This window comes from Coregonus lavaretus (assembly GCF_964263955.1).
Source record: "Coregonus lavaretus genome assembly, chromosome: 15".
Lineage (NCBI taxonomy): Eukaryota > Metazoa > Chordata > Actinopteri > Salmoniformes > Salmonidae > Coregonus > Coregonus lavaretus.
In genome coordinates, this window is record NC_140002.1 from 5512094 (window position 1) to 5536748 (window position 24655).

A 24655-nucleotide genomic window follows, 5' to 3' on the forward strand; every position below is an offset into this window, starting at 1 on the left:
CGACTCTCTCCCTCTGGGAAACACTGTCCCTTTACCCCTGTGCACTGATATACAATACACACTAGTCTTTCTACAAGGTCCAGAGATGTCGTCACCACTGCACAATGTCCAGTACTATAAAACCCATTTACTGTAAGAACACCCCAACCCATGCTATAGAATACCCCCACTCACAAGATGGATCATAGATTTCTGAAAGCAGGTCAGGTGCTGACGGCTTGAAAACCACGGAGAATAAAAACTAAAAGCCAACGCTCGTGATCGTTAATCAAAAGAGATTTTGGAACTATGACTACTGAGGTCACCATAAAGCTACCTTGGATATCACCCCGGACAATGCATGCTTTAAATTCATATTTTCAAAAAGCCCTTGCTAATCAATATTGCTACATTAACAGAATTTGAGAAGGACAATTAACTTGAACTTGCCACATCTGAGAAAACACCTCCTTGTGTATGTTTGAATGTGAATAGAAAAAGAAAGCAAACATATTTTAGAATCTGTTGGTTCTCTCTGAGGAGGGATTGGCATCATGCTACAAAAATATAGATATTCAATACTATCAAAGAACTACAAGACATGTCCTATGCGCAGGACACAGCACTAGCCAATAAAGTTGAGTGCCTCCGCTTTCGCTCTCATCATCATCAAGCAGCAGCAGATGCAGTCCAAAAATAACCATTCCTCTAACGGCATGTGAGACTGAAGGCAGTGTAGCTGGTACGTTCTGAGTGTTGTCTAAAACATTGTCAACAGAAGATGGGAATCACAGGGTCATGGAATACAGCAGGATGGAGAACTTAGTGTCATCAGTCATGGGAGTAGCGTTTCCTTAGTGGCACTGCTCTTCACTCTCAATGAGTTTGCCACTGCCCGCCCGCTGCAACGCTCACTGCTAGCAGCCATCTTAGAAACTAAATAATGTTTGCTGACAGTCCTCTGGGCCCTGTACAAATGTCCCTTTAGGGGCTCATCTCTGCCATAGAAACCAGAAACCAAAGTAAAGAATAATAGTGTTTTTTAATTCTAAATATAAAATGCATTCCGACATTTAGATTTGACAGTTTACATTCTTACTCATTACTATCCCAGACCTTGACACATTGTTGTTGTTAGTGTGCACATACACACAGCTATGGATTTAGTTGAATAGATATTAACTTATACTTCAGTGATAACCGCTGGCAACGTTGACCAGCGATCAGTGGAACACTGACTTGGTAAGAAACAGTCACTTAGGATTGAAACAGTAAATACTCTCTTCATACAAACTATTTTCAATGTTTCATAAACGATTAAAGTAAGAAAACCTTTTTTTGCCAGGAGTTGTATATGTATACCCTTAGTTACACTTTGCAAAGCTTAAACATAATGTTGACATCTCTAACACTTGATCATATTTACAAAACAACTAAATTAATAGTATTCCTAATGTTGCACATAAATGATTGAATTGTATCTATCTTCTTCTAAAATCGATGAATGGATGACATTGTTTCCATTGAGACATGTTTTATTGCTATTGCTGAAACCCTATCTTGATTATTTCAACAAAAGGAAATGAACAACCCCAAAACATCAACTACAGAGAATGGAAGAATATTTGACGAAGATTGAAGGTAGCATTTTGTCACTGATATCAAACAAACTGGTCCATCGGTCAAATAAATGTTGATTGGTCTTTGAAAAGAAAAACGGCCAGTCCATGCAAAAACACGATTCTCTTTTACAGCGTTAAACATGTAATGCAGAACAACAACTGAACACATATCAGAAAACTAAAACAAATAATAGATCCTTAACAATTGTTGGGCTATGTGCATTTGTAGAATAGCATTCTCTTGTGTATATCATATATTATTCGTAGCATATTTTCTTTAGTAGCATAATCCCTCCCTCCCCAAAACAATTCCCATTAAATGGTCACCACATTGCTCAGATCCTAACACCTTTTCTCTTTTTTTGTTTTATAGATTTTTTATCTTGGAAGGTATTTGACATTAAAGCAATGTGGCGACTGGGAACTCAACCAGCATGGACACCATGTTTTCTGAAAATAAACATTCGGGGGGAAAAAGAAGGGGGTATTGAGATTAGTGGGATCCCGGGGTCATCCCCTGTAACTTGGGCTTTTTATTCAAGTAGGTTGCCCAATAGACCAGGTTAAAGGTTCCGAAGAGTAACGGGAAGGCTATTCTGGCGATCCTGTCGATCTTGCTGACGCTGTTGAAGGTCTTCTTAGCCTCTGGTGGCTTGGGCTTGGGTTCTTCCTTGGGCTCGGTGGGGGGAGGGGGGGCGCTTTTGGCAATGGTGGCCAAACCAGGATCTCTGGCAATGTTTGGAGCGAAGGCTGTAGCAGTGGCGGCGGTGTAAGCTGTGGTGTTGTTCTTCTTCAGGAGGGACTCTTTCTTCTTCTTTTGCTGCAAGGAGGTAAACAGACCGTGCCTTGGGTTAGCTTATAAGAAACCAACCAACAAAGCACATTGACAAGCTAGCAATTTACATTTGAGGACATGTTTAAAAAAAACATGGCAAAGCATTGTGTGCGAGTTTGTCTACTACCTCTCTCAGTGTTGTTCAGGAGCAGCTGAAGGTGGTAATGTATTGTAGTTCTAACTGCACTGGTGAGAACACTATGGAGGAACACTCAACTATTCATGTTCTTATCATGTCCCATGAATCTCATTCGCACTGAGATGAGCAAGTGACATAAAACCAACACTCACTGTTGTGCTCCACCAACAAATTACTAACTAACTGCTCTACTTTTAGGTAGAACACCCCTGATCTTGATGTTCAGAAACAATTCAAGTTTTTTCAAAATACAATATATTTTATGGAGGATAAGAGGAAGAACACCTTTTCTGGCACCACACTTTTTCCGTCCCAGGCGTAGCCCCTCTTTGTAAAGTAGTTGACTGTAGCAAACTCAATGAGGGCAGAGAAGACAAAGGCATAGCAGACTGCAATGAACCAGTCCATGGCTGTGGCATAGGCCACCTTTGGGAGAGAGTTCCTAGCACTGATACTGAGGGTGGTCATGGTCAGCACAGTTGTCACTCCTGTAGGGACAGAGAGGGAGAATGGGTTACGTTCTAGAATAGAATAAACCATGTTCTTGCTTGTTTGGGTTTCACATTGTAGGCTAAATACACATATTGCATCCTACAACTACACACTCTATCCAATCTAGTCTAGCAAGTGGCCATTTCCAAAATGGGGATGTTCTGGTCAGAGTAAAACACACTGTTGTTGACATATGTAACATTACGAATCTTGAATCAGTACCAACATAATTGGTCACTGGGTAAAATTGCTTAATGAATGAAGCATAAGCTACCATTATGTTGGCATCCTGAACATTACATTTTGATTAGCTGCCGCAAAGCTTGCCAACTTCTCTAATGCATCCCTGATTCCAACTTCATGCATTACACAAAAAACGAGGCCCCAGAGCCCCAATTCTCATGTAATGCCGGCTGAGACGCGTTATTTAGGTTTGATAAAATCACCAAAACACACGCGTTTCTTTTTAAGCCTGCATAATACCTGCACACTAAAGGGTGTATGAATTGAAAAACAGAAAGGGGGAGGTTGTTAAGCCTACAGGGTTATGTGAGGTCATCATGTACTATAGCTGGGGTTTGTTAAAGCAGAGGTGAGAGCAGGGCTGTTGGAGAAGAGGAGCAGTTCACGGGATGTCTGTCGGTGCATTGCTCATCCACACAGACTGCTGCAGATGTTTACACCACAAAACAAAAACAGCCCAGAGGCTTACTCAGAGAACTCGGCTGGGGCCAAGGCAATTCAAGGGACAGAAGGAGAGACAGGTCATGAGTTAGCCAGTAGAACAGAGTCTTCCTCCACCACTGTTATACTGCAATGGTCCTGGCTAAAACAGATATATAGCAAAAGGGTAGTCCTAGCCTTGGCATCAGAATCAGAATCACTTATTCGCCAAGTACATTTACCCATACCCAGAATTTGACTTAGTGAATACGTGATGCCAGCAATAGACAATGTACAGACAGGATACAGACACAGTCAACATAGTCAACATACAGGATATTCAATGTAAATACAGTGAACATAAAACTCTGGAGTATAAGCTGAACTCCAACATATGCTGATAGGCTACTGTTGTCTCTCCATACACTGCTCTGCTCTGCTTGGATGACTGTGTTGACTGAGACCGAGATGGAGAGATTAGACACATCAGAGAATCAGCCCTGTGTGTTACAGTGGTCCTCTGTAGCTCAGCTGGTAGAGCACGGCGCTTGTAATGCCAAGGTAGTGGGTTCGATCCCCAGGACCACCCATACACAAAAATGTATGCACGCATGACTGTATGTCGCTTTGGATAAAAGCGTCTGCTAAATGGCATATTATATTATTATAGATAGGCTGAAACTCAGTGACTCCACTGACCTTGGTCCTGTGACTTGGTTAATTAATCGTATTCCTTTTGAATTCCTTTTGTTGATGATAGTAGAAAATAAAAGTGTTTTTCTCACTGTTAAATTCAGAATTATTCTAGACTTCACAAACATATATTTTAAGTGAAGTCTTTTGAATTTTCCATGGTGGTGTGTGAGGCTTTTTGACGTCTATTTAGCTCTGATGACCTTACTAAATTAAAAAAAGAAAAATCTATCATAAATGAGACAGCACACGCATGCAATCTCGAAGCTACGAAAGCATCTGGCAGTGGAGCGATTAACGTTCTCCTCTGAGCTCTGAATGTTATTGTTCGCCATCAGAATGATGAATTCTCTCTTGTTCCGATGATGTGATGATGACTCATAGTCCTACACCCTATTCACGCACATTCTATTCTGAGTTCATAGTGTTACATGAGGCTTACAAAGTTATACTAATAATACAATCACGTCAGCAACAAATAATAAAACAATAAAAAACTAAAATGTCCCCAAAACGTGCATGTTCACTCCATTTTGCAGATAGCTATAAAGCCAAGCTATGATTTCATTTCTACTCTACTAGAGTACTATGGCAGTGGTGGAATTACTCTGAAAGGTCATACTACTATCAAGATGTCTTTTCACTGCCACTAAAACAATCTTGATCATAAAGTCGACCTCGGACACTTTCCTTTATTGTACAGTGTCAAATCAGCTGTCCATTACTGTCATCATTTGGGCCCATCAAAGACTCAGAGTGTTTTTCTGTCTCGACAGGGCTTTACAGTAGAAATAGCTAGGTGTTGTGAAAGGCAGCGGCGCCAACATTACATTATCCCCCCAGCATCTCAGTCACCCCAGTCTGATCATCACTGGCTGGATTTCCATGCTAGGAGATTTGCCGGGGGTGATTAGAAGTTGATGTCCCCTACATGCCACCCTTTTGTTAGGAGCTCAGCTGGAATCCACAGCCTGCAGGAAAACACATCACAACTGCATCTAACCGTGCCTTAAGAAGATTTGCGGGGGGGGTGGTGGTTGGATGGATAAGTGGGTTTGGGGAAGTGGGAGGGGGGAGGGAGAGGGGGATGGGCATGCGACAGCCAGTCATGAATTGAGGCTGGTCTAGGGTAGCTGCCTCCTTCCTTCGTTTCCCCACCACACTCTTTTCCAAAGTATCCTGAAGGATTCACTATCATAAATAAAGACAGCAAGCTGTGTTGCCATGGAAACAACTCGCCGCCTCTAACTTTGTTATGTTTTTTAAATCCCAAATGATGTGTGGAATGAAATCAAAATCATGGGTTGGGCATGGTAACATTTACTTATAGAACAGAGAAACACTGTTAGGTATTCAGATTCCTTAAATGAGTGTAGCGACTGATTCATTAAATGACTCTATTTGACAAGTTGGACTACTGGACTGTGCATGGTGGCCCTTAATGAACAGAGGCACCCATCTGGAAAGTTATATGTGGATTAATAGTGGTATAACTCAGATTTTGGTATCCCTTCCACTCAATTTATCTCTGTGTGCAGAAGCACACATACCTCCACACATACAGTGGGTAGCAGGGAAGAACATTTTCGAGATAAAGAATGATAGTGTGAAAAGGTACACTGCAAAAATGAAATTAGAAATTTCTGGTGATAAATGGAAAGGTGGGGCAATGAGACGGTCACACCTCGCTGACTTAGATAGAGAATGCTGTAACAAGGAAATCATGGATGAAATCAAATCAAATGAAATCTCAAATAAAACTCATATTTAACTTCTTACCACTCCTGGCAGTGAAGTGGTCCTCTAGTCCCCTATCAGAGAAGCCTGCTGTGTCAACCTTAAGGCTACTGCTTTATCAATAACTAAAACCTCATCAGCAAATGTCTAACCATGCCAGTGGCATGAAGATGTTGTCTAGCGGTGCTCTGTGACTGTTTGAGAGAGAGTGTTTACTGGAGTGAATGTTGCAATCTCCATAGCTGACTGGTCTGCCCATCCACAGTCACATACACATCCACCCACACCCACACCCACACCCATACACACCCATACACCCCCCCCCCCCCACACACACACACACACACACACTCACTCACTCTCTCTCTCTCTATCTCTCTCTCTCACCCTCTCTCTCTCTCTCTCTATCTCTCTCTCTCTCACCCTCTCTCTCTCTCTCTCTCTCTCTCTCTCTCTCTCTCGCAGTCTCTCTCTCTCTCTCTCGCTTCCATTGTGCCTTAATCAGCAGATACATCAAAAAGCAGCCAGTAAATACACATTGAATGGCTTTAAGAGCAGGGAAGAAAGAGAGCTAATGTTCTGAGCACCGTTGACGTCTATGACAGCCACAGAGAGAGAACAAGGGACTGGGTGTTTGCTCCAAAATGTAATATAATGTAACATATTCATTCAATTTTCCTTTCAGAGCCATATCATCATTACCATATTTTTATTAATTTTTATTAGGATGATAAATAAATAAATAGTTAATAGTTTTTCCACTGCGATAATCTGGCTCTGAATTTATCTGCCTTCTTTAATCGTAACAATGACAAATAGATAACCTTACCTAACCCACTGCTGCGTTTTTAAATTGCCTATTTATCTAAAAGGGAGACTTTGTGTTTGCAGTATGCTGTGTTTGCTCACTCACACGGAACCTATCAACCAGTAGGCAATACATAACGATATCTTATGTTAGTTAATATGACTTGATGAGACAAATACTACTACTCTAATTTCACTCATTATTTCTTAATGTCTTGAACAAGTTACATTTCAAGAGTTGATAAGACATGCTTGTTATAAACATCAGTATAAAACATTAGAACTATAGTACAGATACAAGGTTGTACAGCTGATTACTGGAATATTAAATTCAACTGTCTCAAAAAAATATTTATTTTGATTCTCCCATGATGTCAAGCAAAGAGGTACTGAGTTTGAAGGCAGGCCTTGAAATACATCTACAGGTACACCTCCAATTGACTCAAATGATGTCAATTAGCCTATCAGAAGCTTCTAAAGCCATGACATCATTTTCTGGAATTTTTCAAACTGTTTAAAGGCACCGTCAACTTAGTGTATGTAAACTTCTGACCCACTGGAATTGTGATACAGTGAATTATAAGTGAAATAATCTGTCTGTAAACAATTGTTGGAAAAGTTACTTGTGTCATGCACAAAGTAGATGTCCTAACCGACTTGCCAAAACTATAGTTTGTTAACAAGAAATTTGTGGAGTGGTTGAAAAACAAGTTTTAATGACTCTAACCTAAGCGTATGTAAACTTCCGACTTCAACTGTACCTATTATGACCACTCTATGGAAAGGGGAGACTCTCACAAACACGATGGTGTTCTCTGGGACAAGTGTCACGGCACTCATCTGAAGGTAACCAGTTCCGGTTTTAAAAAAAGAATGGAAGTATGGAGGTAGTTTTGTGCTTACCCAAAAAAGGTTCAATATGTGTAAAAATAATATATATATATATATATATATATATTTCCTGAGTTTTTTTTTTATATCTCCTAGATTTAGGAGAGACATTTCAAAACCTTGTTTCTTATGATTTATTTTTGACTGTCTTTTTTGCCATTTATGAATGTGTTATTCAATGCGTTTCTATGGGCTTTAGTAGTCAAGGCCAAAATTAATATTTTATTAAACAAAAATGCATATATATATTTTTTTACTAAATGTGTCCTAAAATTCTAAATCAAATAGCTAAATGATCCATAGTATGACCATCTTAAAACAATTCTATTTTTCAGCTTAGCACCCCCCCCCCCCCCCCCCCCTTCTAAAAGGCTTCTTCGGCTATCCCCTTAGGAGAACCCTTTTTGGTTACAGGTAGAACCCTCTGTGGAAAAGGTTCTACATGGAACCAAAAGGTTTCTACCTGGAACCAAAAGGGTCCTACCTGGAACCAAAAAGGGTTTTTCAAAGGGTTATCCTATGAGGATAGATGAAGAACCCTTTTAGGTTCTAGATAGACCCTTCTTTCTAAGAGTGTATGCATCTAGGTCAACCTCATTCTACTACTCATCTTTCTGCCATGTGATGAACAGAACCAGGTAGGCTACAGCACCGCAGGAACCCCTGCAGCAAACATAGTACAGACTAGGACTGCTGCTGAAAACCCCTCTTCCTTACACTCACATAAAGGCTGTATTATGGAGCTCGGAAAGGTAAAGGAGAAGGTAAAACAAGGACAACCCAGCTGGACAGTGCTCTGCTCTGCTACAGAGAAGCATGCTTCAGACTGACCAACAAGAGCCTTCCTTTTGGACGCTGTTGTGTACGAGCTGACACACACACACACACACACACACACACATCACATACACACACTGCACTTTCTCTCACACACACGCACATCCACAGTCACAGCCACACTCAGCCAACCTAGAAGTTGAAATTCCACTGTCCCACTGATGAATCAAGAAAGAGTGCACCTCTGGCTGGTGCAGCGCTCCAGAATAGTAGTAGAACTCAAACAGTAACGAGAGAACTCTACCACTGGTTTATTATACTGACTTTAGAAAACCAACCAACGTGAGTGTCAGCGTTACTTTTCCTTCACTTCGATACAAACTCATTAATTGATGGGCACCAGACTTACTCTATCAAAATGGAGATACACTGTAGTAATTGAATCCAGAGCTACATGTGAAGGGACATTGGTAAGGCAATGTAACGAGGATCACTCTGTTCCCATCACACTCTCAATGAAAGGGAAGGTCTGCTGTGGTTAGTTACCATGGTTAGTTACCACTGTGTGTGGCGACTGTGTAAATAGCATGTCAACTGGTTTATGTTAGGGACTCACCGAACACAGTCCTGGCTGGGACGGACTCTCTGTTGAGCCAGAAGGACACCTGGGACAGGATCACCGTCATGATGCAGGGCAGGTACGTCTGGATGACAAAATAACCAATCTTCCTCTTCAGGTGGAAGTGTGTCGTCATGACAACATACTCTCCTGTTGTCGGGAAGGTGGGACGGAGGGAAACAGAGAGTTGAAAAGCGTGAGAATTGACTGTGTCATCTGAGTTGTAGAGCCACTTCATAGAGCTCTAGTGCTCCTGAGAATCCTAAATATTTTATCTGATATACTCCAAAAATGTGTGAGAGTGCAGTTCTGTCTTCGTCAACATTCCCCCTCCCAAAACAGAAATAAAAGTCAATTAGAAAAAAAAAAGATATGGAAAATATTAGATCCAATCAGTCTATGTACTGTGCTGGTTTTGTGCACTGCATAATCTTCAGCTGTGGTGTAAGACTATTAAAACATACCGAAGAGGACGTCTGTCTATGTGTGCCTTGTAGAGGTTTGCCATGTTACGAGCGTGGATGGGTTTTATTGGCAGACATTTATTAGTATTGTTTAGGCTAACTCAATAACGTGGCATAACCCAATTCATCAATGTATTGAGAGCAATAACATAGCGAATGCTCTGCGACAGCATTGGGAATGACTTAGGTCAGAGTTCCCCAACTGGGGGCCAGCGGGTGGTTTTATTATTATTATTAGTTTTTTTATTATATCTGTTTGGGCTTCTTGCAGTCAATTTGCATGCACATTATTTGTAATCATGTTCCGGCCCCCCGACCATCCACTCAATAACAAATTGGCCCGCGGCTGAATCTAGTTGATGATCCCTGACTTAGGTGGTAACACATTGGCTCTTTATGTTTGACAGAGACTTAAACAAAGGAATCATTCAATGGTCATGCAAAATTAATTACATTTGTTTTGATAAATCAATGGTACCTCAGAATTAGCATATACAATTGAATGAGATAGGTATTGACACTTTCAAACACAGACCAATACAGATACAGTAAAGTCTTAAACTACCTTTCTGCCTGCAGCTGAACTCACTGTAAAGGGGTCACCGATTTTACACTGTCACTACATTTGCCAGTATCAATGTACCAAAAATAAGGGAAAGGATGTGATGCCCACAAGGGAAATTACAAATCTGGGACATGTTCTCAGAGTAAGCCTATAAACAGAGAGCAGTGGTGCAGCTTTCTGGAGAGAACAGAGATGGAACTTTAGTGTAGGTATGCACTACATGACCAGAAGTATGTGGACACCTGCTCGTCGAACATCTCATTCCAAAATCATGGGCATTAATATGGAGTTGGTCCCTCCTTTGCTGCTATAACAGCCTCCACTCTTCTGGGAAGGCTTTCCACTAGATGTTGGAACATTGCTGTGTGGACTTGCTTCCATTTAGCCACAAGAGCATTAGTGAGGTCAGGCACTGATGTTGGGCAATTAGGCCTGGCTCGCAGTCGGCGTTCCAATTCATCCCAAAGGTGTTCAATGGGGTTGAGGTCAGGGCTCTGTGCAGGCCAGTCAAGTTCTTCCACACCGATCTCGACAAACCATTTCTGTATGGACCTCGCTTTGTGCACGGGGCATTGTCATGCCTAAAGAGGAAAGGGCCTTCGTTGCCACAACGTTGGAAGCACAGAATCGTCTAGAATGTCACTGTATGCTGTAGTGTTAAGATTTCCCTTCACTGGAACTAATGGGCCTAGCCCGAACCATGAAAAACAGCCCCAGACCATTATTCCTCCTCCATCAAACTTTACAGTTGGCACTATGCATTGGGGCAGGTAGCGTTCTCCTGGCATCTGCCAAACCCAGATTCGTCCGTCAGACAGCCAGATGGTGAAGCGTGATTCATCACTCCAGAGAACGTGTTTTCACTGCTTCAGAGTCCAATGGTGGCAAGCTTTACACCACTCCAGCCGACACTTGGCATTGCGCATGGTGATCTTAGGCTTGTGTGGGGCTGCTCGGACATGGAAATCCATTCAATGAATCTCCCGACGAACAGTTCTTGTGCTGACATTGCTTCCAAAGGCAGTTTGGAACTCGGTAGTGAGTGTTGCAACCGAGGAAAGACCATTTTTACACGCTACACGTTTCAGCACTCGGCAGTCCCATTCTGTGAGCTTGTGTGGCCTACCACATCGCGGCTGAGCCGTTTTTGCTCCTAGACGTTTCCACTTCACAATAACAGCACTTACAGCTGACCGCGGCAGCTCTAGCAGGGCAGAAATTTGACCAACTGACTTGTTGGAAAGGTGGCATCCTATGACGGTGCAACGTTGAAAGTCACTGAGCTCTTCAGTAAGGCCATTCTACTGCCAATATTTGTCTATGGAGAATGCATGGCTGTGTGCTCGATTTTATACGCCTGTCAGCAATGGGTGTGGCTGAAATAGCCGAATCTACAAATTTGAAGGGGTGTCCACATACTTTTGTATATATAGTGTATTTTACAAGGGAAACAAACCTGTGCTGGACTGGACAACCCCAGAGTCCACACTTTGCCCCATCAGATCATACTGGTTGAGCCGAGAGCCATCTTCAGCCACCACAACAGACTGGGCTGCCCCTCTCGTCCACACGTACACAACCTCAGCCCTGGTGTAAGCATCTGGCAGGAAGAAGAGAGAGCAGTGGTGTGTATTCATGGATGACAAGGGGAGGCAGGCTTCCCCAAAAAATTTACCAAGTAAAAAACATATAAAATAATGTATATTTCGTCTGTGTTTAATAACTTTCCTTCAATTCGCAAGTGGCTGAATGTATCTCACCGGAGAAAGCATCTGAGCGAGCGAAACAGCGCTCCTCTGTCTCTGTATGTGTAGGCCATCTATCTGATGTTGTCTGGTCAAAAAGAGTATGACATTGTTGCCGCCCGTAGCATTGAATGCAAGGAAAGCCAGAGCGCATTTGGCCTCCGTGAATAAAAAAGTAGAAAATAAGAGCCAATCAGCGTTGAGCTAAACTGAGCGAGCTCAACTGTGAATGGTCCTGGCGCACCAAAAAAAATCCAGTTTGGATTTGGCTTCACTCCAATCACATCACATCGAGAGCAATACGTCATTAACAGAAACAACTTGTTGTGTTGTTGTCCTCCGTGGCTAGCTAGAAAGTTAAAATGGTCCCCTTCCTAAATTAGCCATGGATGGAGATAGGGATTTGGACTTGTGGTTTTACTTCATTCGCTGTACTGGCCAATGATTAGAACGGCGATTCTGATACAACCATTCATTCATACATTGTGCCCCTGGCCTGAGAGGATGGAAGTTCAATATGTAGCTAGATGTAGAAGGCTAATGTTAACTAGCTAACGTTGCCTATGAAAGGAAGTTAGGCTAGCGAGCAAGCATTTTAGCCAGGTAGCCTAGGACAACAACAAATAAATGCGTGTACTGTATGACAGTGTCATAGACCGTAGGGTGAGTCAACATGTTTTTTTCTACTTGCACGAATGCACGCACACACACACACACAGAGAGAAATCAGAACCATGGACATCCACATCATTTTTAGGTTTAAGTTGATTGGACAAAATTGGTTTTGGTGTCTTTTAGTTGTCACTGTAGACTAAGCATAGGTGATTTGATGATGTTGAAATGTTGAAGTTGAAATAGTGGTGGATTAGTCGAGGTAGCTCCTGTTTTCTTTGCGACTTGCGGTAACTCTCTGTGGTTCTAAATCAATAGTTGTTTAGTGGTCTGAAAATGTTGGAAACATTAACTTGCCATGCTGTAGGTCATGTAACTGTTTGTTACACGCAATATGCTTTATGGACTTCACCAGACAGAAGTTGCTCTCCGGTTTTGTGATGAAACAAAGGTGTGGTTGAATTTATTCTGCCACTGTGTCTTCTTATTGTCTCAGCCTTAGGCCTATATATCATGGTGTCAAGGCATATGAACTAAAGGGTTATAGAGTAAACAACGCAATTATCACAATACATAGGTTGTAATAGGGCTTTTTTTCCGGCTTCCCCAGTGATTTTACCGCTACTGAGAGAGAGGGGATGAGAAACAAACAACATCTCAATCTGACTGACCTTTAAACAACCAAGTCCTGGCGGCCCAGCCGACATGTCAAAGCCATCCGCAGTACAGTGTTGCTTCAGCTCTGTTGAGGATTTGTACTGCAGAGTAGCCTCATCACTGAAATATTTAGCGAGCGAGTTTAAAGTTGAGGGTTGGTCTTTATTCAAGCTGTGTTATTCTGAACAGACTGACTCATTATTGTTGGGCTCCTCCTCCTCTCTCTCTCTCTCTCTCTCTCTCGCTCTCTCTCTGTTTCTCAATTCAATACAACAGGGCTTTATTGGCATGAGAAACATCTGTTTACATTGCCAAAGCTAGTGAAATAAACAATAAACAAAAGTGAGAAGACACAAAACATCAACAAAAAACTGTTTCTCTCTCTCTACTTCTCAAGGATAATTTGGGGTCAGAAGAGCAGCTGGCACAATGAGCAGCTGGCACAATGAGCAGCTGGCACAATGCGCTGGAAGTATGATAGGGAGTATTGCCTCCGATAAACAGAGGTCTACAGTATGCTCTGTCGTACGCCTATAGGGGCCTGGCGGGGCCTAGCGCGGCCTGGGAGGCCAGGTCCTGCCTGAGAACAGCTGTTACACCACTGTCAACTCCTATCAGGTACGAGCACTGGGTTTCCGGTTGGAAAGGAAAGACAGAGAGAGCGGGAAAACAGGGAATCACTCACAACTGCCGAACTTCAGTGGGCAAGCATGGGCATCCATGGGGAAGTCTTCCAGGTGCATGGGACACTCTGCCCTCACGGTCAGTCTGGAGGAAGGAATGGAGGGAGAGAAAGAGAGTGAGAAAAAGGGACAGAGAGAGAAAGAGCGATATAGAGAGAGACAGAGAGAGAGAGAGAGAGAGAGAGAGAGAGAGAGAGAGAGAGAGAGAGAGAGAGAGAGAGAGAGAGAGAGAGAGAGAGAGAGAGAGAGAGAGAGAGAGAGACGGAGAGGCAGAGAGATGGAGAGAGACACAAACAGAGAGAGAGAGAGAGACGGAGAGAGAGAGACACAGAGAGAGAGACAGAAACAGAGAGAGAGAGAGAGACAGAGACAGAGAGAGAGAGAGAGAGAGAGAGAGGAGAGAGAGAGAGAGAGAGAGAGAGAGAGATGATAGAAGGATAATATACAACACAAGCCTTTTGTAAATCTAATTGAAGGCATGGAGGGACACTGCTGCAAAGCTCTGAGCCGCAGTCTTTTCCTGACAGCACAGTGAAAGGGGGGAATGTCAAACCAACCATGACATGTCACCCATTTATCATCTCTACGACATAAATATTAACTCACACTGCGTCCTTACCTGCTAATAAACATGTTACAGAATGTTTTATGGCCACCTCCTGTGACCCACACGTTAGCTCCATTTTGTGGGCCGTGTAAGTTCGCATCTGGGACCATTATTTATGATGTTTCAGCTCAAATAAAAACTCACAGCGAGCCTCCACTCTACACCACTCTACTCTACACTACTCGCTCCACCCACTATGTGTCTTGGTACTCCCTTTAAGGAGAAATCATTTGTTGGATACCAACAGTATTTTCTAGAGCAGAAATGACAAAAACAATACAATGTACTTGAATCACGATCATCGTGGGACTTATGCTCATTAACTGTAGAGAAAACCATGTTCTGCTTCCCAGTGAGGATTTCCAGTTTCAGTGTTAAAAATCCCTATTCCTAAATCTAATATAACGAAAGCAGACCATATCCCAGTTGGGAAAATGTTTTCTCTCACCTCATAGTATAGAGCAGAGTTCCCTCCTCTGTGATTCGTAGGAGTTTGTTGGGCATAGTCATGTTGTGGGCCACAGACTTCTTGCCATTGTGAAAGAATGTGTCAGGGGTCCAGATTTTACTGGCCATCAGGTTGTTCAAACGGAGAACCGCCATTGGCCCTTTAAATTTTAGCCGTTCGTCCTTCCAGCTTTGACGGAAGAACACATCAATGGTGTATTCCTGTAAGAGAGAATGCAAGATCAGGACCTGGAAGAGGTAGGTTGTCCTGCCCTAGTCGTCCTATATCTGCCAGACATGTTACAGACCACATGCTGCTAAGTAATGCCCACTCCCACTTTTCACCACTTTTTTTCTCTCTCACGTCACTTAGGCTTCCATGTAGCAGCAATGGCCTATTTTTCCTGCTGGTGACTGTCTTGTCTTGTCAAGGAAGAGGCTTCAACAAAGGTAGGTCTATCTAACTGGTGGAGTCGCTTCCATCTCTTTCTTCCAGCTTGTCCTCATGAATGTGTCCTCCATAAACATGAGGAAGAAGCACAGTGCTCTAGATTTTAGCGCACCAAAAAATACAAACACTGGCGTGATATATCACTCTAACATGCACTAATCACTATGGCTAAGCATTTCATTATTTCATAATGCCTGACAGAGTTAGCTAGCCAGTGAAATTAAAAGGTGCTTCTCAAAGTTTCCCCCCCGGCCGTGAGTTAATTAGTGTGAACGGTAACAGAGCAGTGAGTTAATTAGTGTGAACGGTAACAGATCCGTGAGGTAATCAGTGTGAACGGTAACAGAGCTGCAAGGTAATGGAAGTGGACTGGGAAAGGGAAGTGATAGCTACTGTAGCTGTTTCTTCTGACCAGACCATTCCGTGACTTACTGTACAGTAGCGCGGCAGCAAAAAGTGCAGGCCCATATGTTAGAGCATGAACAGTAATTCACTTATATTATGTAAAATACACACAGTTCAAGTGCATAAATACCGAACCTTCATCAAGATCAGAGAGAGAGAGAGAGAGAGAGAGAGAGTGAGAGAGAGAGAGAGAGAGAGAGAGAGAGAGAGAGAGAGAGAGAGAGAGAGAGAGAGAGAGAGAGAGAGAGAGAGAGAGAGAGCGAGAGAGAGAGACAGAGAGAGACAGAGAGAGAGAGAGAGAGAGAGAGAGAGAGAGAGAGAGAGAGAGAGAGTTTCACATATGTCACAGGACCTGTTATTTCTGTGTACTTTACGCGGAGTCAGATTGATAATAGTTTTATACTGACGCTACGATTCATCCACAGTGGTTAAAGAAGACGTCTCAACTGAGCAATCATTAATAAATCAATCTCACATTCGCTATTGCCATTCAACAAAGAAGACCTCTTCAATATTCTACCTTCTTTTTCAAATGGTAGGTATGCCCACTTTTGCTTAATGAAATTGCTTTTGGCTCATTTCAGAAAGACTAGCCTAATTATTCCTCTGTCAGTTGATATCTCAGTGTGATTTTGATATCCATCCAATCGCATTATCCAGTCATGATAGCCATAGGTAGGGTAATGTCTCTAGCCATGACAACAGCATCTGCTCTCTGTGGTTGCCAAATGGCACCCTATTTCCTATATAGTGCACTTCTTTTGACCAGGACCAAGAGGCCGCCATTAAAACGAGTCAAAAGTAGTGCACTAAGTAGGGAATAGGGTTCCATTTGGGACACGGACTGGGGCTTTGCAATCTAGTCCCAAGCACCGGCTAATACATTGTACATCATGGCCAAGTCTAAAGACGAAGGCTATACAAGATCCAAAGTAGTTACTACCCCACATCAATACCAAGCCTCCCCGCTTGGGTCATGCCATGCAATACAAATTGACATACACATGTAGTTTTATTTAAGACTACAAGCTGCATTTATCTAGGAAATGACTGCGCCAATCGGTCTAATAACATTTCCTTGCTTGTGACATTTCATTTATGTCGAAAACTAATGGGGCTGATCCAATTAATAAACACTTTACCTTTGAAACCACATCAAAATAGGTTAAGGGGAGAACAAGGACACAGAAGTGGTGACATTTCAGAGAGGGGAATAACAGAGAGGAAAGACGGGCATACCATGTCATGGTCCGAGACGGGCCCAATACTCGTCACGAAAATGTCAGTCTTGACTTCAGTTACACGCTCTGTTGAACCAAGAAATTAGGAGAGTGAGTGGCGATCAGGGCTCCTCATTAGCTCTAACTAGCTCGTAATCCTGGGGAGCATTTCTAGCCCTTTGATCGTTTCATTCCCCAATTCTCACAGAGCCCCCTTCCAAAATGACACCTTACAATCCAGATTTTCACGTCAATAACCATTTCTGCAGTTCTCCGTTTCAGTGTCAGGACCTTTACCTGGGGACTGACTCAATCTCTTCATGAATTTTCAAATCTCTTGGCTGAGATCAAATTCCACCTGGTCTTTATGTGGCTGATGTATTTACAGTAACTTTGTCTGCTGTATAGAGTTATGTTTTGAAGTGAATAATGGAAACATGATTTACATCCGGAATGGTGTCAATCATAATGTTTAATTTGTCTCCATTTGCCACTGAAAATGTAATATTCCCTTGCCTGTTTGACCTTCCACACAGTCAATTCCATAAAAATCCCTTTCACGTTCCAGTAGGCCTACATATCTCTCCAATACTCTGTCAAGCTGAGTCGGATATAGAGCAGTAGACACAACAACTGTCTAGCACACAGTGCACTTCCATGAAAAATGACAAAACTACCCAAGGTCTCAATGAGAATGTCTACACCATACACTATTCCTCAAAAGAACAAGGGGAGTTATTTACCGGGGAGCTTTATTTTCAGTTTGCTTTAGTTTTCAAAAGATACTCGTTCTTGATATCATGCTTCTAAGGAAACGAGCTAACAGTGAATTGCCCTCCTGTAGATTCCTCTGATAGAGTGCAAAGGCAGAGAAATGACGATAAGCAAATACAATGCAGATTTATTTTTCATCGAGCAGGACAAAGGACTCCAGTCCTCCTTCTGTCTGTAGCCCATATGTAAAAATGGATGCACGCATGACTGTAAGTCACTTTGGATAAAACCGTCTGCTAAATGGCATATATATTATTTTATATAATATTGTAGTATATTATATTGTATTACTGTAAATCCTGTTTTGATGTGCTCTGGACTGCTATTGATGGTTTGCTATTGACAAACCATCAACAGTAAACCAACAGAGTACTGCAATCTGGTGCCAACAATTCCAAATAACATAACAAATGATTCAGGAAATTAGCAGCTGGAATATACTTGAAAGCATCATGCAATAAACATGTTATTGACTAAATCCAAGACACTCATCACAACCCATCTATCTCCCATCAGCTCTATTTCCCTAAACTTGAGAATGATATGAGTTGGTGAGAAACCATTGTACAGTACTGTACCTCCCAACCCTGGTCTGAGACGGTTGTCGTAGCCATCCAGGAGGCTGTCTAGGATCCGGGTGAACACTGTGGTGTTGTCTTTCTGCTCAGCCGTCTGGCCATTCTGTCCAGAGCTGACGAAAAGGAAGAGTAATTTTGGAGAGTGAATTCGGTGAATCGATGCAGGAGTGTTGGAGCAAAATCCCAGCTGAGCAACTTCTCTTGATCCTTTCAAATATACTTCCTTTGATGATACAGAATAGTAATAAAGCCATATGAATGTGAGAAATGGGTTTATTTTATCCACAGGGCATGAAATTGTACACACGCAGGACTCATAATGCAATATTTATACCTTAATGTGGTCTTTTAACAGCAAAGGATTCGTTGAGTGTGCTCTTTGAGCAACATGAAACAAAATGCTTAACACAAAGCCAGAACACTCACAATCAGTTATTGTGTGAGTGGAGTTAACATCGCCACTCATTAATATTTCAACACAATGATCAGCAGCAATACAGATTTAATTATGTTGCAAAATGTGTATTTTAACAACCGGAAGTATAGATGGAGAGAGAAATGGTCAGCTTGGAAAGGAGGGGGGTCTTTCTTCTCTCTCTTTCAAAAAGAATCACAGGAAAGCCTTTCTCATAAATAATCATCTTCCTTTTTCACGCCTAATCGCGGACCACACTGGTTTGATTGCATGCTAAATAAACAGTCCCCAGTGTTTGGAAACAAACTCTGCTCAGAACGCAGCTTCAAGGAGAAGGGGAGGTCATCAAGGTTAGTTAGCATGGACTTGCAAAGGGAAGGGAAGGGGGGTGAAATCTGAAATCTCGAGTAGCAGGAGGAGAGAACAGAACAGCCGAGAGGACATGAATGCAGGCGGCCGCAAATGAGGGAGAGAGATAGAGAGTGAGAGAGAAGGCAGAGGGAGGCAGATCACACAGCTTTAAATGTGAGCTGCTAAACGATTCTTCTAAATAAGGACATGCTACTCACATCACTGTAGGAATGATATAGTTCATATGGCGTCAACACAACAGCTATTTGTTAAAAATACAGCTTCCTGACAAAAATACTTATAGGAAATATAAATAAGATAAATAATGAGACAAGCAATTGGAACAAGCGTCTGATATCAAACTATTCTACAGTTTGTAAATCTCCATTTTGTGTGAAACTTTAAGAAATGGCAAAACCTTCCATGCCATAGCTCAAGAGCCAGGCCACCAAAACAAAGGCGTGAGAAATGAGAAACTGCCTGCAGGGTCATGTGAGGCTGAATAGCTGAATAACACACACATACACACACATGTATTTTCTGCTTGCTTGGCTTGCCGATACACTGAGTGAACACATGCTGAAGGTTCGGATTCTCCCCTGATACAGTTCATTATATCCTCCTCACAAAAAACACAACAGGAAACGTGCAAGGATGCCTCTTTTTATTTAATTTCACCTTTATTTCTCAATTAAAAACAAATTCTTATTTACAATGACGGCTTGGCCAGTGACGACTGGGAAGTGTGGTGCAATAAATAAAATAAAACCATTGAAATCACAGGACAATATGACACACACAAACGTCAATACAGAACAGTTACAGCACCAGGAGAGCTGATATCACAACACAGCAGAACAGAAACAAATGGCAACAACATAACATTTAGTAAAAACAGGAAGCAAAGCCGACAGGTAAATGAACAAACAGAGCACACGCAGCACATCATGCTACACTCTCTCTGTCACACTAACACCTACAAACTTACACTTACATACACGCCTCGGAGTGCTTTCAAGTGAGGAATAATTCAAATGCACTTGACATAGGATATATTTGGGAATGGGAGGTGGGGATAGAGTATGGGAGAGGCAGAAGGAGAGAGAGAAGCGGGGTGCAGATAAGCAGAGAGCAATGGACTGGACGTTTATGAGCTACTGGGACCACTTCCTCATAAAACATTATACACCATCCCCATCTACAGGTCATCTGAACAGCAACAGTACTGCTCACTGCTGCATGCTGCTGCCTCCAGCCTCCCTCCCTCCCTCCCTCCCTCCCTCCCTCCCTCCCTCCCTCCCTCCCTCCCTCCCTCCCTCCCTCCCTCCCTCCCTCCCTCCCTCCCTCCCTCCCTCCCTGCCTCCCTGCCTCCAGCCTGCCTCCCTCCCTCCCTCCCTGCCTGCCTTCCTGCCTGCCTGCCTGCCTGCCTGCCTCCCCTCCTCCCTGCCTCCCTCCCTGCCTGCCTCCCTCCCTCCCTCGCTGTTCAAAAACCCTCCAAGGTTTGTGTTTGAATTCTAGAGGTCAATACAGTCAATCACAAGGTAGTAATTACACTGCAGTTTACGGTGACAATTGTAAGGTGGAGTAATCAGGGAAGGTGTTTATTGGTTAAATGGGCCATCCTTGAAGTAGTGCAGTTAAGATACATTAAACACTCTGTTGATTAATGGGGAAAATGACACAGCTCACGGAAAATTAATCCTTAAATGGCCATTTCATTAGACTGATTAGATGTCTATGCATTTTCCAGTACTGCACAGATCTGCACGCATGTTCTTCAGCACATAACCTCTGACCTGTTTACTCTAACTGTACATAGGACAGTGACCGAGAGGCAAAAAGCAAACATATCTCAATAAATAACTATTTAAGTCAACTTCAGTGAACAGCTCTGAAAGTTATACTGAATTATTTAGGCTAGCAGAATAGCAAAACCAAACTTAATTCATTGAATAGTCAAGCATCTTCATGCTATGTGATTCCACATGATCATATGCACACAAAGTTATCTAGGTATATGCGGCTTCATTTGCAAATAGTGAAACCTTGATATTTGCATATTTTTGGTTCAATGTCAAACTTCTCAACGTTAATCCTAGGACTGGATTAGCATTGAGGTGTAAACGCAAATGTCTGTCATTTCAATGGTGGGATTAATAGTGTGGTAATCACATGTCAAAACCTATCATCTCTCATCCCATCTCACTGTGGTACTGAGTGGGTGGTCCGGGCACAGACGCCATCTGTATTCCCAAGAATGACTTTCTATATTGGACTACCCTCTAGTTAAGTATGTCACTTGAAACACATACATAATTTGAATAAATGACAGAATGTCTGAGACATGCACTTCTCTACTTTGTTTGAACATTCAGTGTTGTCCTATGTGGTTGCTGAGCATATGGAAACTGTAACACAGTAATTGCTATTTTGGGCAAATCCACCACAGCTCCTCATATTATCGCAATTACAGTGTGGATTCCTGAAGTAATGCCCTAATTACTGCCATCACAGAGTCATGCACAACATAAAAACATGATCAGTTGTCGAAACATGATCATTACAATCATACCTTCTTCTCCAGGATAATCAGCTGTTTGCTCTCAGACTGCCAGTGAGGGATGGATTCCAACATGACATGATTGCAGATCACAAAATATATTCTAATTCCACACTGTCGGGGACTTGAGAGACTAGTATATTGTCTCTGTAACTAGACCCTAGAACAGAACACAGTGATTCTCTTTTCTGGGCCAAATCTAGCTGAAGGCCCGTAGATACTTGACAGTGAATATTTTGTCTGTGTGGTCGAAGCCCACCTTACCTTTTCCCACAAAGCACGTTGGCCACCAGCAAACAGGCCCAAACACATAGTAGTATGGCCGTTCCTGTCCGTCCACCCATGGTTGGAGAGTGGTTTGTCACTGAAGGAGGAAGACAACAACTACACATCAGAAAATAAAACAAAAATGTAAATACCACACCAGAAAATAAAACAGTACCATTGACAAGACTGGCTCAAAAGATAATCAAACAAGACACAATTGAGGAGGTAAGTGATTCTGAAACCAAGAGCATCAAGAAACATAAGAGGCAGGCAACTTTCTACTAAGACCAGCCTTTCCCAAGAACTATGTTGTATCTTTCGGTTCATATTAGTATCCAGCTTTTGCACACACAAAAAACTACTTACATTAAGATTTGGTGATGGGTCGAACCTCAAAAGTCTATATATTTCACAAAATAGCCTATATAGGCTATCTTGAACTGAACTTAAACGGAACTGCATCCGTAAGCTCATATGTCATAAATCAAACCAAGTGTTCTCGTCACACGTCAGATGTCAGTTGACAGATAAACACACAGTCCTTAAAGCCATCAGATATTATTTCGTGTTTTCAGTACACTATCTATTATACTTAATATAATTACCTGAAAAGAAAGATAGCGAGAGCGCGTCTGAATGAATTTGATACACTGGCGGCGATGTATTTGTTTCTTTAAAAAAAGGGCTACATTCCATGAAGAATCGATTTCGGATGATCGGTCGACATACATTACGCATGCATATTGCATAAATAATTGTGGAGAAGACTCAAACACGTTACCGGTTACATTGTCTTGTATGTCGTTTGTTTTCATAGCACTTGTATAGCCTACTTAGTTTACTCATAGCCTGCAATTAAAAGGCGGCTGGAACCGCATATTAAACCAATCTCTTAGATTCACGCATTTTCTTCCAACATCATCATGTCAACCCAGTTTCAGTGGATGTAAGTGGTAGGATATGTTATTGCGTTACGCAAATACAATTGTTGGCCAGATGCCCGTTTAACTGAACCATATATATATATATATATATATATATATATATATATATATATATATATATATATATATATATATATATATATATAACGATGTTTCCCACGGCAGCAGCAATGAATTACCCACGCAAAAGGTACTGTAATCAATAGCTACACCATTATCAAACAAACGACTACAATAACCTGACAATAAAACATACATAGAAGAAACGGCGACTATTTTGTCCAAGGTGCACTGAAATATGCTGCAAACGAAGCGTATTAAACGACGTGCAATGTTCTGTTAAAATGTCGTTAGTTGACAAGGATTTGATAAACCAGGGATAATGCAGTTTAATGGGAAAACATCCGATACACCACACTTTCTAGATTATTCCTTGGAAATGTATCAGCAGTATAAACATATTGAGTTCAGGGAGATATTGGCATTTCTCAAGGCTCATCTTAAACATTCGTGTGTGGCGAGTAATTAAGCAACTGTATAATGCTAGATTCGGAGCGCTGTCCAGGGCTGAAACAACTTGGACAAAACCATGTCATACCACAGCAGATGCCAGTAAATCGTCTACATTTTCAATAGCAAACTCCGCATCCTCCACTCCCCGACCGTTGCAACTCATTTACCATCTATTTGGACTGGATTCTGCCTCTGTTAGGCTTAACACAACTCACTGCAGTTCTAACTGCAAGTCAAATTCCCCGACCCCCTTCTGCACTGAAAAAGACAAGCAAAATGAAAAACGATTAATTCACTTACAGCGATATGGCAGAGATGTTCGAGGCTGTCGTATTCTCAAACTTGTATGGAGATCTTTTCTACACGGATTCGATGAGAACAATCCTCCAAGATCTCAGATCTGACGAAATTTAGCTTGAGTCTCGAGAAGCGGCAGCTGACGATGCTGAGTATGCGCAGGTCTCGCGCACTGTTCATTGGTGTGGGGAGTTAAACTCTTCTCAGTCCCCAACAAATTAGTAATCTAACTACAAAATCTACTCTAAATACGGAAACTGCAGCCAAATACAGCTTTACTTTACCAGGACAATAGTAACATGTCCCTGGGTAAACCGGATGTGAAATACGCTGTGACTTAGAATGGAAGGTGGTACCAATGTCTCATCTGAAGACCAATCCGCCCATTGTTTATATGCAGCACAATTTAACTTCCTCTGCTGTCGACTTAATCTCTTTTCAGTGGCTGCAAAATCTAATTCTCTTACATTTTCACTTGCCCCCCCCCCCCCCCCCCCCCCCTCCTGCCTGATGTTTGATGTTTTCCGATCAAAACGGCGTTTTACATTTATTGAATGGGTTATATCAACTAAACGAAGACCCCCAAACGATTATTCAATACTTATCTCATATCAATGAAGACACTCGATGCAAATTAAAAACAACATATTCATACACACCAAGACATTTCTCCCAATGTTAAGAAATGCATATTCCCTCACCCGATAGATTTGATGAGACGAGCCTCACTGAAAATCAACTTTAGTCACTCACTGTACCCCAAAAGCCCAGGATTCGCATCGAGACAACAGGACCGCCTGTTTACTGTCAACTATTATGCCGCTAGTGCCTGCACTCCACGACTGA

The 24655-nt window shown here is 42.1% G+C and overlaps 1 protein-coding gene across 1 annotated transcript; it reads right to left on the reverse strand.

Annotated features, from left to right (window-relative positions):
- Positions 1-1003: 1003 nt before the first annotated feature.
- gabra1 (gamma-aminobutyric acid type A receptor subunit alpha1) lies at positions 1004-24207 on the reverse strand. The gene is made up of 10 exons (XM_084178395.1): positions 23813-24207; positions 22053-22152; positions 18463-18575; positions 17130-17197; positions 15036-15256; positions 13983-14065; positions 11740-11883; positions 9252-9404; positions 2861-3063; positions 1004-2421 (listed from the first exon to the last, which is right to left on the reverse strand). The coding sequence occupies exons 2-10, from the start codon at positions 22130-22132 to the stop codon at positions 2095-2097; spliced, it is 1392 nt and encodes a 463-aa protein (XP_084034521.1). The 5' UTR covers positions 22133-22152; positions 23813-24207; the 3' UTR covers positions 1004-2094.
- Between the last annotated feature and the right edge of the window lie 448 nt (positions 24208-24655).